Source organism: Diabrotica virgifera, chromosome 10 (assembly GCF_917563875.1).
Source record: "Diabrotica virgifera virgifera chromosome 10, PGI_DIABVI_V3a".
Lineage (NCBI taxonomy): Eukaryota > Metazoa > Arthropoda > Insecta > Coleoptera > Chrysomelidae > Diabrotica > Diabrotica virgifera.
In genome coordinates this window covers 10,254,143-10,268,786 of record NC_065452.1, presented here as the reverse complement: position 1 = coordinate 10,268,786, position 14,644 = coordinate 10,254,143, and the positions used below count along the sequence as shown (strand labels likewise).

At 35.5% G+C, this 14,644-nt stretch overlaps 1 protein-coding gene across 3 annotated transcripts in view; it reads right to left on the bottom strand.

Annotated features, from left to right (window-relative positions):
* LOC114334526 (E3 ubiquitin-protein ligase HUWE1) overlaps window positions 1-14,644 on the bottom strand; it is a 192,570-nt gene that overhangs the window by 76,124 nt on the left and 101,802 nt on the right. For 2 of the 3 annotated variants that reach the window (XM_028284586.2, XM_028284587.2), the window contains exons 7-12: window positions 11,386-11,944; window positions 7,341-10,450; window positions 4,814-4,982; window positions 4,579-4,758; window positions 4,382-4,523; window positions 2,400-4,324 (exon numbers count right to left, since the gene is read on the bottom strand). In XM_028284586.2, the coding sequence (XP_028140387.1) occupies window positions 2,400-4,324; window positions 4,382-4,523; window positions 4,579-4,758; window positions 4,814-4,982; window positions 7,341-10,450; window positions 11,386-11,944 (6,085 nt within the window). The remainder of the gene's footprint in view (window positions 1-2,399; window positions 4,325-4,381; window positions 4,524-4,578; window positions 4,759-4,813; window positions 4,983-7,340; window positions 10,451-11,385; window positions 11,945-14,644) is intronic. The other variant, XM_028284588.2, reaches the window with a different exon arrangement.

The window sequence follows — 14,644 nt, the reverse complement described above, 5'->3', positions numbered from 1 at the left end:
AATATAGTTTAAACCAAGAAAAATATTAATCTGAAAAAGCTCTGGGTTGGGCTAATCATTGATCATCAGTCTACAGCAGCGTTTCCCAAACTTATTTTTCCGTGGCCCGGTTATTTTTATGCTTATCTTTCGTGACTTGACTAATTTTTTTGCATACACCGGTGTGTGTGTGTACAACAAAACATTAAATATTTATTATAGTTTTATATAAAAACTTTAAAAAGGGTAAACCCTGTAGTTGGCTGTATACCTTCGATAAAACAACGTGGAATGAAGACCTATATACAACACTTCTGTTGTATATAGGGTGAGGCAGATAACTGGCCTATTAGAAATATCTCGAGAACTAAAGGCAACAGAATCATGAAAATTGGAATAAAGGGGTTTTGAGGGATGATATGATCTATTAAATGAAAATATTTTCATCTCTTTGCAACTTCCGGTTATACCGGAAGTTGCAAAGTGGAAATTGGTTTTTTTAAATGGAACACCCTGTATATTTCTACATTTTTGGATTCTCCTCAATATCTTCTTTCTTAAAAGAAGAAATTTTGTAATATTATACAGGGTATTTTAAAAGATATTTACGTTTTTTATTAATTTTGTAGCAACATTCACACTCTGTAGAATTGTAATAGTTAAGACATTAAAAACTCTGCTTACGTTCAAGTGATTTTTAATATAGTCTATTATTGTTAAGAATCATTAGTATAGCTAATTTTGAAATTTTAGTATACAGGGTTGGTCGAAACTCGGAATGAATATTTTCTGAGGTTTCTTAAATAGAACACCCTGTATTTTAGTATTGTAAGGAAATGATATTTCATAGTACTTTTTTATTTTATAAGTATTCCCTATACCTAACTGCTTTAATTTGTGAGTTATTGGTGATTCAAGCTAAACATTAATTGCAACAAAAAATACGTAAAATTTTATTAGGTTGGCCGTGAAAATATTCAATCACAAATAATTTTTCAGAAATAAATACATATTAATCCAGACTAATCCTTAAAATTACCAACAATGGTTTAGCTATCAAAATACCTACGTAGTTAAGATTGTTGGTGCGACTAACAATTAAGCACAAATTAAAGCAGTCAGGTATAGGGAATGCTTAAGAAATAAAAAAGTACCATAAAATATCATTTCATTACAATACTAAAATATAGGGTGTTCCATTTAAGAAAACTCAGAAAATACTCATTCCGAGTTTCGACCAACCCTGTATACTAAAATTAAAAATTTAGCTATACTAATGATTCTTAACAATAGTAGACTATATTTAAAATCATTTCAACGTAAGTAGAGTTTTAGTTGTCAAACTACTTCAATTCTACAGGGTGTGAATATTGCTACGAAATTAATAAAAAAAACGTAATTATCTTTTAAAATACCCTGTATAACATTACAAATCCTCATATTTTGAGAAAGAAGACATCGAATAGAATCCAAAATGGAAAAATATATAGGGTGTCCCATTAAAAAAACGAAGTTATAAGCAACTTCCGGTATAACCGGAAGTTGCAAAGAGATGAAAATATTTTCATTTAATAGATCATCCTTCCAAACCCCTGTATTCCAATTTTCATGATTCTGTTGCCTTTAGTTCTCGATATATTAGGTACACCCTGTATAGGTAGATGAATTTATTAAAATTCTTAAAATTTATCCATAAGGGAGTGGAAGTACAAAACGTTTTCGGTCAAACTGACCAGCATCAGTGTAAACGTCCAGTGTACAAGTAATTGTAACTAGCCACTTCAATAGGTGTAAAAACCTCAAAATTACATTATTACTACATTATGTTCTATATAGTAGTCGACATTAAGTCGATGTCTTAAGATTATGAATATCACATGTGGATGTATGTCATCCTTGCTCGGAAATTGCACAAGGTTGTTGTGATCAGGTGAGAGGTTTGATCAGAGTTGGTTGTAAACCTTGGAGTTGATGCTTTTTGGTACGTAATGAACAATATTACCTCCGTAATGACATATAAAAGAAATAACCGTATAGTTACAATCATCCAAAATATGAAAGAATGACATCATATTCTCGTATATATAAAGAGACAATTCTGCTTCTTGAGAACACTGGACTAACTAGATGGCTGAGGCGATAGATAACGCCCTTTGAAGTACTATACAGGTACAGCTCCCGGAGCGAACCAAGGCCGGTGAGAGAAACCCTGCCTGCGTAAAGATTAGGTGGGTGTACGACCGACGACGGCGTATGTCACCGGCCATGGTTCGTTCCGGGAGCTGTAAGTCATTACACATTACATTGTAATGACAAATAAGATTAAAAATAGAATTACACACGTCATAAGCTAACTGCTTTAATTTTAAGGGATTAATTCTTGAAACAAACACCATATACAGATATTTATGAAAACTTACCGGCTGCTCCAGGAGCTATTGCTACAATAACTGGTGGTTCTGTACCCTGCGCGCTGGTTAATGCTTCTACAACTGCAGCACTAGCTAATGTTGGTTCAGCTTCAGTGTTGCTGGAACTAGACTGAATTGCTTCGGTATTGGTGATATTTTCTGTAGCAGTGTGTGTCTGGCGTTCATTGCTCGTTCTTGGTTCTTGATCTTCCTCAGAAGACTCATCAGGTCCATCTATAGGTTCGCGAACTCTTAATCGTATTACCCTATCTCGTGTCCCTTCTGTTTCACCCTCTTCGTTTTCAGCTCTCTCTCTTAATACGCGTATTTCTCGTTCTCTGTTTTCACGTTGTATTCTTTCTCTTAATTCACGTTCTTCTTGTGCTCGGTTTTCGCGTCGTACTGCTTCTCCAAATTCACGATCTGCTCTTTCCCTCGATTCGCGTAATTCTCTTTCTCGGTTTGCGCGTCGTTCTGCTTGATAAATGTTTGCTATTCGAACTTCTTCACTCATTGTCATCGCTTGTCTTTCTCTAATTAATCGTTCTGTTAATCGTTCGGTTTCACGTTCTTCTCTCATTAAACGTTCTGTTTCTCTTTCTCTCATTAATCGTTCTTCTCGCTGTCTGTTTAGACGCCGAAGGCTTTCCCTAAATTCACGGTCTACTCTTTCTCTTAATTCGCGCTCTCCTCTTTCTCTTAATTCCCGTTCTTGTCGTTCGAGGTTTTCACGTTGAATTTCTCTTATTTCACGATCGTCATCTCTACCTCTAGTCTGTCTTTCTCTCCTGTCATGATCTCTACCTCTAATCTCACGACCTCTATCTCTGACATCATGACTTCCATCTCTTATGTCGCGACCTCTTGTGTCAGTATCTCTTCCACTTCCTGTATTAGTACCTCCTGATCTATTTACTTGATCTGCAACAGATTGGTCAGATACTGTATCCATTTGCTGACCAATTGGCTCATCAAATACATAAGTTTCTTCATATCTAAAGAGGCTCGAATCTTGCAAAAGAGAGTTTGTCATAACTTCACGTATTGCACTAGTATCATCACCTCCTCTTTCAGTAGATACAGTAGATATAGGCCTAGCAAATATGATGTTACATCTATATGGAAGAGAGAGCTCAAACGGATTAGAAGAATCACTTTCTGCCCTTGTTTCTGATTCGGTTCTACTGTTGGAGTCATCTGTATTTTGTGTTATATTATCTGATGTATCTGTTGTCTGTACAGCAGTATGGGTTGTTTCAGAAAGATTGTTTTGAGAATTTTCATCTCCAGAACTAGCAAAACTTAGTTGCAATGGACAGCAATGGATCATATCGTCATTATGAGTGTGGCCGTCTCTTTCACTAGATGTATCTGATATTTCGATAGGAATACCATCCAGATCTTCTTCATTTGCTGGAACGGGCATAGCTGGATCATAAGCTTCAGCATCAGCATCATCCTCTTTATTTTGTTCTCTGGAAGCAGTAGTATTAGCCTCATCATAATTAAATAATACAGTTTCACCACTATACTCATCTTGATCTTGATCAGTTGTGGTTCGCTTGCGCTTTTTAGATAATTCTTCCTCTTTTTCTTTCTTACTCCGTAACTCTTCATTTCTATATTTTATCAAATCAGGGATAAGCCTATTGCATGAGTATGTCGTACAATCATATACAGACTCCAAATCGAGTAACTTAGATTCAATATTCCACCAGTGTAAAACAGGCGGTATGTGACTCAAAGTTGCTGCCAAACTAGGCCCAAAGAGAAAGCCAGATTGATCAACAAAATCAATTTGCTCTTCATTGGAAGGAATGATACCGAAGTTATCCATAACTACTACCCTAGCAGCTTCTCGACTGTCTGGAGCACCCAATATATTGTCACTAGGTCCAACATGAGGATCATGTGGTCTAAATAGCCTACGGATACTGAAAATTAAAGTATAATTGTTAATCGTGAGTTTAATAATAAATAATATAATTTACCTTTGTAAAATCACTGGTGGGTTTGGATTTCTGGGGTTAAATAGATACTGATATCTTCTGGGGCGATTAGCTCTCTGATTTCTACTAGCTGTGCTTTGATTATTCTCCGGAATTCGAGATATTAATAAGGGATGAGTAATAGCTGAAACATAGTGATTATAGTAGAGAAGTTAGTAATTAAGTAAATAATATAGTACCAGTAGGTTCGGAAGAAGTATTATCTTCTAAGAAGGGCATCGCAAAGCTACCGGTCTCATTCCAACGAATCATTCTAGGGGAAGTTGAGTCGTCAGTGTTGTAATGGATCATTAAAATATCTTCATCTGTAGCTGCACTACGGATTCTGAATATTCCTGGACCACCTTCATTAGCAGAACCTACAAAATTGTATTGATTATTGAAAACTCCTTATTCAGATCGTATTTTACGCACCCCTTCTACCTCTATCATTAGTATCATCCTCATCATAATTATTTTCCTCATTCTCTTCTCCATCTTCAATATTCTCATCGTCGGCCTCGTTATCATCATTACCCTCGTCGTCTACTTGATCTGATGGATTGGAATCTGATTCACCAGAATCTGTGCTCATTAGTTCCTCCTACAATTTAAATTTCTAATTAATCCAACTAATAACACACATAAAACTACAATAGCCATCTGTGTTCTCAGAAAGGTAACAACGTCAGCGAAGAAATTAAAAGAAGAATAGTGCTTGCCAATAAGTGTTACCCAGATATAAAAATACCCAGAAAAATTAAAGTGATTGTCTATAAAACACTAATAAGACCAGTGTTAACATATGGAGCAGACACGTGGTCACTTACACAGAAGAATCAAAAACTTCTTAAATATTTCGAGCGAAAAATCGTAAGAAGGATATATGTATGGAGGAATAAAGGCAAGGTTTGTGGCGCGGGCGTTACAACTTCGAGGTGTATAGAAGTTTCGGGGAACCTGATGTAAAATTTATTAAGGCAGCAAGCCTTAGATGGACTGGGCATGTAATCAGTCAACACGAAAGAGAGGAAGGTGCAATAGTCAGAAAAGTTTTTGACCAAAGAGGAAGAGTGAGACTTGAATATCAAGTGAACTTAGAGGACGATTTAAAATCTATTGGAGTTAGCTGTGATTGGAGTTTGGCTCTTCACGACCTGTGATGCCACTGATGACGATGAAGATGCTGCGTGTCAACAGATTTGGCATTTACAGTAATGTAAATGTTATAGTCAAAGCCCGAATTTCAGGCACTCCTAGGTTTGACTAGGCAATCCTCAGGTCCGACTGACGGTCTTAGTCAAAGTCCGAAATAAATTACAGTTTCGGCCTTTGACTAGTCAAACCTAGGAGAGACTGAGTTGGTTAGGCAAAGGTCGAAATTTAATTTTATGAAATCGGGGTTTGACTAGTCAAACCCCGATTTAGCTTAAAATGTCGTAATTTATTAGATTAGGTTTAATAAAACGTCATTTTTTTAATTTTAATGTTTATTATTTTTACATTGTCGTAATTAAAATAAAAAAATTAGTGTTTATTCTCACATATTGGGACATTATGGCATTTAAAGTTGTACAATACATTAGATTTAAACTTGCACAATTTTGAAGAGCATTTTTTTTATTGCAGTAGCCGTTTATAAAGCCTTGTAATCCAAATTTAGAGTCTGTTTTGTACTAATTTCTCTTAGAGACAGCTTAACGTCTGAAACATCTTCGAAATTAAGAAAATTCTCTTTTTTAATTTCTTGAAAAAAGTGTGTTTATTGTTCCGTATTTCGTACCAACTCTATATAAACCATCAATTATTATTGTTTTATCTTGTATGATACACAAAATTATTTGGGCATCTCCTTTGGCTGTATAAAAGTTAGGGATCGGTATTGTTACAGTTTTTCCGATCGAAATTAGAGGATTTTTTTTCACTTAATTGTTCCATAGCATTAGCCGGGCATAAAGACCTTCAATCGCCTTTCCTTTATTTATTTTAATCTTTTCTGTGTGTGCACAAAGCATACATGTAACTTTTCTTTCAAAACCTTCATAGTATGCACCTTCACAAGTGTGCTGTCAGCGTATACAACATGTACCACCAGACTACAAATTATGCACGTATGTGAGTCAGAGCTCTCTTTTTGGCAAATACAACAAACCACATCTAAAGAAGTAATCTGAATTGTTTGACAATTTTCTTCCTCCCCTAGTGACGACGGTCCATGGGCTTCGTTAGTATTATGGTGTAACATACTTAGTTTTTTCTCCGATTGCAATGTCTTCTTTCACAGTTGATGATAAAACAAATGACGGTTTATATAGATTTGATACGAAATAAGGAAAAATAAACACACTTTTTTCAAGAAATCAAATAAGAGAATGCAAAGAGAATTTACTTAATTTCGAAGATATTCTAGACGTTAAGCTGTCTCAAAGAGAAATTAGTACAAAAGTTTCTAAATTTGGGAGGACAATGCTTTATAAACTGCTACTGCAATAAGAAATGCTCTTCAAAACTATGCATGTGTAAAAGATCTAACGTATTGTGCAAATCTAAATGCCATAATGCCTCAACATGTGATAATAAACACTAATTTTTTTATTTTAATTACGACCATATAAAAATAATAAATATTAAAATTAAAGAATGACGTTTTCTTAAACCTAATATAACAAATTACGACATTTTAATAGCTGATCGGGGTTTGACTAGTCAAACCCCGATTTCATAAAATTGAATTTCGACCTTTGCCTGACCAACTTAGTCTCTCCTAGGTTTGACTAGTCAAAGGCCGAAACTGTAATTTATTTCAGGCTTTGACTAAGACCGTCAGTCAGACCTGAGGATTGCCTAGTCAAACCTAGGAGTGCCTGAAATTCGGGCTTTGACTTTAACATAAACATAAAACTCCAGGAAAATTTGGACAGCTGTTAATCTTACACAAAATAATAATTTGTTATATACTTACGGTTGCTTCTCCTTCATCAATATCCATGTTGCCTCTGCTAGTTGGAACGCTATTGTATTCTTGATTGGTGTCATTGCTTCTTTGGTCTAAAATGTGTTCCATCATTTCTTCAAGTGCATTTTCGAGTTCGCCGGAACTAGTGGTGTTGTCAAGACTAGACGGGTCATGCTCTGTGTTTTCAGAATCTTCTATCTCCTCTCCATGGGCATTAGCACCCTCAGTAGAAGTACCACTTTGAGCAATGTGATTCTCATCAGCTGTTGGTTGATTTTTTCTTGATTTACTGTTATTAGCAGCAGCAGGCTGATTAATAATTCTTGATAGAGATTCTAAAGGTTTTAATGCCAAATTTGCAGTAAATGCAGTGTTTGGTGATGACAAATCTAAATAGTGTGTAATCTTGGCTAAATCATTAAATATTCCCCTTCGCATCAAAAGCTTAACGATATTGCTAATACTGCAATTTGTCCACCTACTAGCATGAGGCAAAGGACAATTGTCGATCATATTGGAGATAATGTCACAAATACATTGAACCTGATTATGTTTCTGATAAGACTCTGGTAAAGATAATGCTCTGGTTAGAGCAACTTTTACCTCAGAGACTAAAGTAATTTGAGCTTCTGGTGAATGATTAGAAGAAGCTAAAGCTGCAACTAGCATTCTTCCCATAGCAGCACAATCCAAATCAGAAAAATTATCTGCTACTGATAAGATTTTATCAAAAATGAAAGCTAGTGCAGATGTCTCTTCAGTTATGGTTCCAGATTCATCAGGTTTGTATTTATAATCAGTGATGAGTTTTGCAATTGGGCCAAATGATACTACAGCGTCTGCTAATATCTTCAGGATAACCGACTTTGGTAACATTCGTTTCTTAGGAACAGCACTTTCATTTTTTTTAGTGGAAGTATTTTCACTTGTGCTGGTTTCAGCATTTTCAGTTTCATGTCTTCTTAAAATTTCTGCAAGAGAAACAAACGGATTTGAATCTTCTGATGAATCATCACTTGTGTCCATACCTTTATCGTCTTCTAGAGGTTTTAATAAGGCATCTAATAAATCAGAGATAACTTCTATGGACACAGGCTCCTCTAATGGTGGTGCTTTCATTCGAGATGGTGGCTCGACTCTTAAAGGAATCACATTTTCTGGATCTTCGCCTTTAGCAGCAACTGTGTCAATCCTTAAAATAGTTGTTGCTACCTGGAAAAATGACTGCGGAGAGCGAGTAACAGCTCCACCGACTTGTCTTGATAAATAGATCAAGTCTTTATAAGGGGGAGGAATTGTGGCTAAGGTGCGTGCTCTAATTACCTTTTCAATAGCATATTTTAACGTATTTGGCTCTTCTAATGCATGTCTAATCAAAATTGTAGCTAATATACCAAAACCTCCAAAATCTGTGATTTGTCTCATTTTTAACAAACATTTTACACCTCCTTCTTTTACAAAGAGTGTAGCAAGCGCAAAGTCTCTGGTATATCTTACACAGATTTGTAAAATCGAATGCAAAAGATTCTTTTCTACTGGAAGATGTAATAATTTCACACACGCTATAATAATTTGATGTTTTTGCTTCTGGCTAAGATCTGCGACAAGAGAACATCTTTTTTCTTCTTTGTCATTGAGTGATATATGCAATGGTCTAGGTATGTCTGGTCCGTGAATATTACTGCAAGTTGGATGTGTCAATGTGGCAGGAATCATTGAAATTGGTCTACTATTTCCGGTCTCATCATTCATTTGTAACATATTACAAAATGAAATTGTATACCTTTTTCTACCACAAGTAACTTTTACGAATTGTTCTCCACTCCAGTATGCTTCATTTATTAGTTGATTATTATTTATAGAATAGCGTGTCCACTTCCCTGTAACTACATCATACCATCTCCAAATACGAGTAGTTGTTCTATGCATGTAATATTTCCTTGTTGTAGATGTTGCAACTTTCGAAACTGCGTCTAATAGTAATAAACATGGAGCAAGCCATTTGGGTTCCTCCATCTTTTGCAATGTGGACAACATTCCAACTGTACTGCAAACTAACTCTATAATATGTTCGACTACCTCACCAGCATTAATGGCATTAAAACATGGTAGTTTCATGTCATAATATGATGGTACTTCGAATAGTAATATGAACAGATGAACATAGTTTGTTAATTTTGCTGCTAGCTCAGAGTCAGTTAAAACATAGTAAGTCATTATCGTTGATTTATTTTCAAATGCGCAGGAGTAAATATATGTGACACAAGTTTGAATCTTCACAACAAGTGCCATTAGGACCATATCTCTATAACTACGCCCATTTCTTTTCATCAAAGTAACTAAAAGCTCACATACTTTGTGAACAGTTTCTGGAAGCGAGTCAAGCAGATTTAAGCATATATCAAATGCATCTTGAGTAAAATCATTTAGCATGGATTCAAAGGAAGACTGACGTGCAGCAGGACTTTCTTCCTTTTTGAGATCTTTTAAATCAGTTTTGGTATCTTTTTTAGTATCCGGCGATGCAGAACTGCTACATCCCAAAGACATGGCAATAGCTTGTAACATTTGTTCATCGTCAGTCTCTACATCCATTTGACCAGTAGCACCAGCTCTAGATAAGTGAAGGGGATTAGAGAGCAAGTAATCTGTTGCCTGCTCCAAGTTATGTGAATGTATCAAAGATTGAGTTGCATGTTCTCTAGAAAAACCCATATCCATAAGATGTTGTAATTCATCATCCAAATTTCTGACCCTGATTACATTCCTAAGTGCACTGCCTAATTCAGGGCCGCTAGAGGAGCTAGTAGATGCTTCACTTTTATTCTCATCGCCTTTCATCTTTTCCTTGATGATTCTTTCCCCTCGGAAAATATGTCTTAATATGGTCAATGTAGTCTCTGTTATTCTTGAACAATATGAGGGTACAGGTTTACCCCAGAGTATCATTATACTTTCAAACGCTAATTTATGAACTTGTTGTAAATATTTTAATGGATCAAAATTAAAATTTTGTCCAGGACGACTCGAAACAACATGAGGAGATTCCAATATAGCTTTGGGATTGACCATTTTTTCAAGAAGTGTTAGCCAAGCATCCAAAAATCCAATTGTTCCTAAAAAGAAAGAAATACGTGTAGAGATTGCAATTACTGGACCCAGCATCAAGCAATGCAGCTGGATGCAGCAAACCGTGCTGGATCCAGCAGCGCGGATCCGCAAACGAGTCAAATTCGGATTTTGGAAACAGTGCAAGACGATATAATGGAAGTAGAAGATGGGCCAGATAATCCGGAGCCCGTGAATTTTACTTTAGAACAAGAACTTGAGATTGGTTCTGAAACTGGTTCTGAAAAAGATTCCAAATGATTTTGAAAAAGGAAATGACCGTCTATGAGACCGGATGAGTGAAAGGCGATCATTTGTCCATGGTTATGCCGATTTGATGACCTTAAAACCTACCAGCGTAGAGGCCGAAAGGGCTTTCTCCGCAACCGGCTATATGTGCAGTTCTGTGCGAAGTAGGTTGGACGCTAAGACATAAAATATGTTTTTAAGGTCTCACGTTCAAAAAAAAAACGAAATAATTCATGTTTCTGTTGTTTACAAATTTCGAATACAGACTGATTTTTATCATAAGATTCAAAAAACCTCGTCCTCAGTGCCTCATGGAAGGCAAACATACTACTTAACTTGTGTCGGTCCAAAATTGCCATCAATGAAACTTGCTTCAAATGAACTACTCTTAAAACAGATAACTTCATTTGGATAGAATTTCATTCGTGACAATTCTCAGCAGACACAAGCAAAGCCCTATGTTTCATTTCCATGGCTTACTGAGGATGAGTTTTTTTGGAATTTCATAGTAATTATAGAATTTGCTCTAGCCATTTTAAGTTAAAGAGAGGTAAGATTGATTGCGAATTGCGACTGATTTATTTGTCCTTATTTGATTTCACATTTTGCTGGATCCGCATTGGATCCAGCTGGATTGCAATCCCTAAATACATGGAATGAAGAATAATCATTTGCATATAAAAATCTACTTTACCTTCTGGTAGCGCTGAGTATTGAATTTCAGCAACGGTTGTAGCATTGCCTGTTGTTACAGCCCATGTAAATGCATTAAAAAATGTTTCTTGTCCTCCCAACGTCACAAATTTTTTAAGCATTAAATGGTAAGGGTATCTTCTTTCATCAAATAGCATTGGACCAGTAAAACCAACACTACAAATCAAAAATGTAAGTCTGCATTTCACTGATGGACATGGTGGGAGCCTGTCACAATCTAAACCCTCTGCTAAAAGCAGATTTAACTCTGAAGCAACATTCCTTGCAAACATAGATGGCATGGGAGGAGCTGCTACTATATTCTGACCTCTCCTTTGGCGGATGGGAGAGCCAACACAAAGTTTTACAAGTAACCCAAATAGTTCTGCTAAAGCTCTACCCAACCTGGATGATGCACCCAATAGAGGTTTAATATATCTGAAGTTACGTTGTGACTTATTAAAAGCGCTTGACTCTGGATCTATGTCCATCGTTATTGGATTAGCCACAAAAATATCTAGGGGAGCTGAAGATGCATCTGAAGGTGGACTACCTTCACACTACAACAAACAACAATTTTGTTTACTTTGTTTTATACTACATATAATTTTTAAATAGGGAGACAAAAAACCAAAAGGGAAGCCTTGGAGATGAGCAAATTATATAGGGAATAAAGGAATTGAAAGCAGGCACAAATAGAAAGATAGATTATACATGGAGCAAGAGAAGAATTAACCAGTAATATAAAAGCAAACTTGTAATTTTTCATCTATACTATTTTCTGCGAAAATGTGCAACAATGGGCATACCAGTACGAGAGAATATATTACATTCAGTACTTTTCGCCGAAGACCAAGTCATTTTTGCACAAGACAGGGAGGACATGGAATATATGAGAAGGAATTTAAAGGAAGAGTATAAGCTATGAGGACTCAAGATGTATTGGATCCGAGGTTGCAGATTTGAATTTAAGTTCAGAAGAAATTATTGAGAAGATTTTAAGGCTTTTAAGTATTGAAGGTCAATGATATGCCGAGATCCCCGAGAAGAAGACGGAAGGGAAGACCTATGAGATGGAAAACATATACAGGGTGTCTGCGTAACTTTGCACCATATGGGAAACTTTTTTAGTATCAATTTTACGAAAAAAAGTCATTCTTTATAAAGTGCTCTGCATAGTCTAAAACCTAAGGTGCAATCATCAGATATCAAATTTTGTCAACAGTATACGAGGTATGTCAAAAAATATTAATTTCGCTCAAGAGCAAACTACCTTTATATTTCAAAATATCAAAAAAATTTATTATGAAAAGTTATTTGTAATTAAAAACCATATTCAAATATGCAATAACAGCCATCTACGAGAAAAAAAATTTCTGAGATTTTCCTAAATTACTGATTCCGAACATCATTTTTATTTATTAGACCTGTAATAACTCTTTTATTAATAATTTTAGGAAAAAAGGTATTCTTCATAAAAATCTGTGCATGGTCTAAACCTCAAGATGCAACCATCAGTTATCCAAGTTTGTTAATTTTATACGAGGTGTATCAAATAATATGAATTTAGAAAGAATTCTTTCTATATTCTTTCTAAATTCATATTATTTGACACACCTTGTATAAAATTAACAAACTTGGAAAACTGATGGTTTTATCTTGAGGTTTAGACCATGCACAGATTTTTATGAAGAATAACTTTTTTCCTAGAATTATTAATAAAAGAGTTATTATATGTCTAATAAATAAAAATGATGTTCGGAATCGGTAATTTAGGAAAATTTCAGAATATTTTTTTTCAAGTAGAAGGCTGTTATTGCATATTTGAATATGGTTTTTAATTACAAATAACTTTTCATAATAAAATTTTTTGATATTTTGAAATATAAAGGTAGTTTGCTCTTGAGCGAAATTCACATTTTTTGATATACCTCGTATACTGTTGACAAAATTTGATATCTGATGATTGCATCTTAGGTTTTAGACTATGCAGAGCACTTTATAAAGAATGACTTTTTTTCGTAAAATTGATATTAAAAAAGTTTCCCATATGGTGCAAAGTTACGCAGACACCCTCTGTATAAGAAATTTAGAAAATTATAGACTGATGTCTTATTAAATCACCTCTGCAAGTTGCAAACCAAGTTCAGTAAAAATAGAGTGAAGAGTCAGACAAGGGGATCAAGTGTCATGTAAACTTTTTAAATTCGATCATGGAACGAGCTTTTAAGAATTTAGATTTGAAAACAAAAAAATAGAACTAAACGTTGAATAACTTACAACATCTAAGCATTCGAGATGTGGTGCTATAGGCGCATTCTCAAAATATCGTGGATGGACCGCGTCACTAACACGCAAGTACTCCAAACTTTAGACAAAAGATGCGAAATTATAAATGAGATAAAAACTAGAAAGATGAAAAATTTGAGGCACATTATGAGGCGTGAAAAGTACGAACCTTTAAGAAATATCATGCAAGGCAAAAGAAGTGTGGGAAGAAGAAAAATATCGTGGCTTCGAAATATACGTGAATGGTTCAGGTGTAGTTCGATTTAACTTTTTAGGCGCGCTGCTAATAAAGTCGCAGTGGCCATGATGATTTCCAATCTCTGCTAGGAGTGGCACGTGAAGAAGAATTTTAACAACTTAGTCCTCGCTGATGATATAATCCTTACAGCTAAAGATTATGATTTAGGAACAGTAAGTGATGACACATGAACTCATTGCGACAACCAAAACGGCTGGGTTTAAGACAAACATATCTAAGAGTAGAATGGTAATCAATTTTGTACCCAACCAGCTATATAATCCCTCGGGGGAACCTGTAAGCCCTAGAAAGAGCGTCCCCAGGTGGAGGATAGGAGAATTCCCGACTCGGTTTACCGGTGGGTGGAAGGGAAATAAAATACCTACCATAGACCAACAGGTACTTGTTAACCCGCCCGGCCAGTGTGAAAGGTTGAGGCTAAAACACCTCTTATGAAGGCGAGTAGAGATAGTGTCTCAAAATCTCGCACTGAAACTTCAGACAGTCCCATGAATTCTTAAGCGGACAGAAATTCGATCAGAAACAACAGAAACAGACATATAAAACATCTCAAAAACATCACACAAGTGAGTGGTTCATTGCAACCTACGTTGAATTGAAAAAGCTGTTAGAATTAGAAGAAATCAAGAAAATAAAGAGACAGTAATATCCAGTGACAGGTAGAAGTATGACAAAAAGGAGAACAATGTATCGAACTAAAAAGTACCTAAAA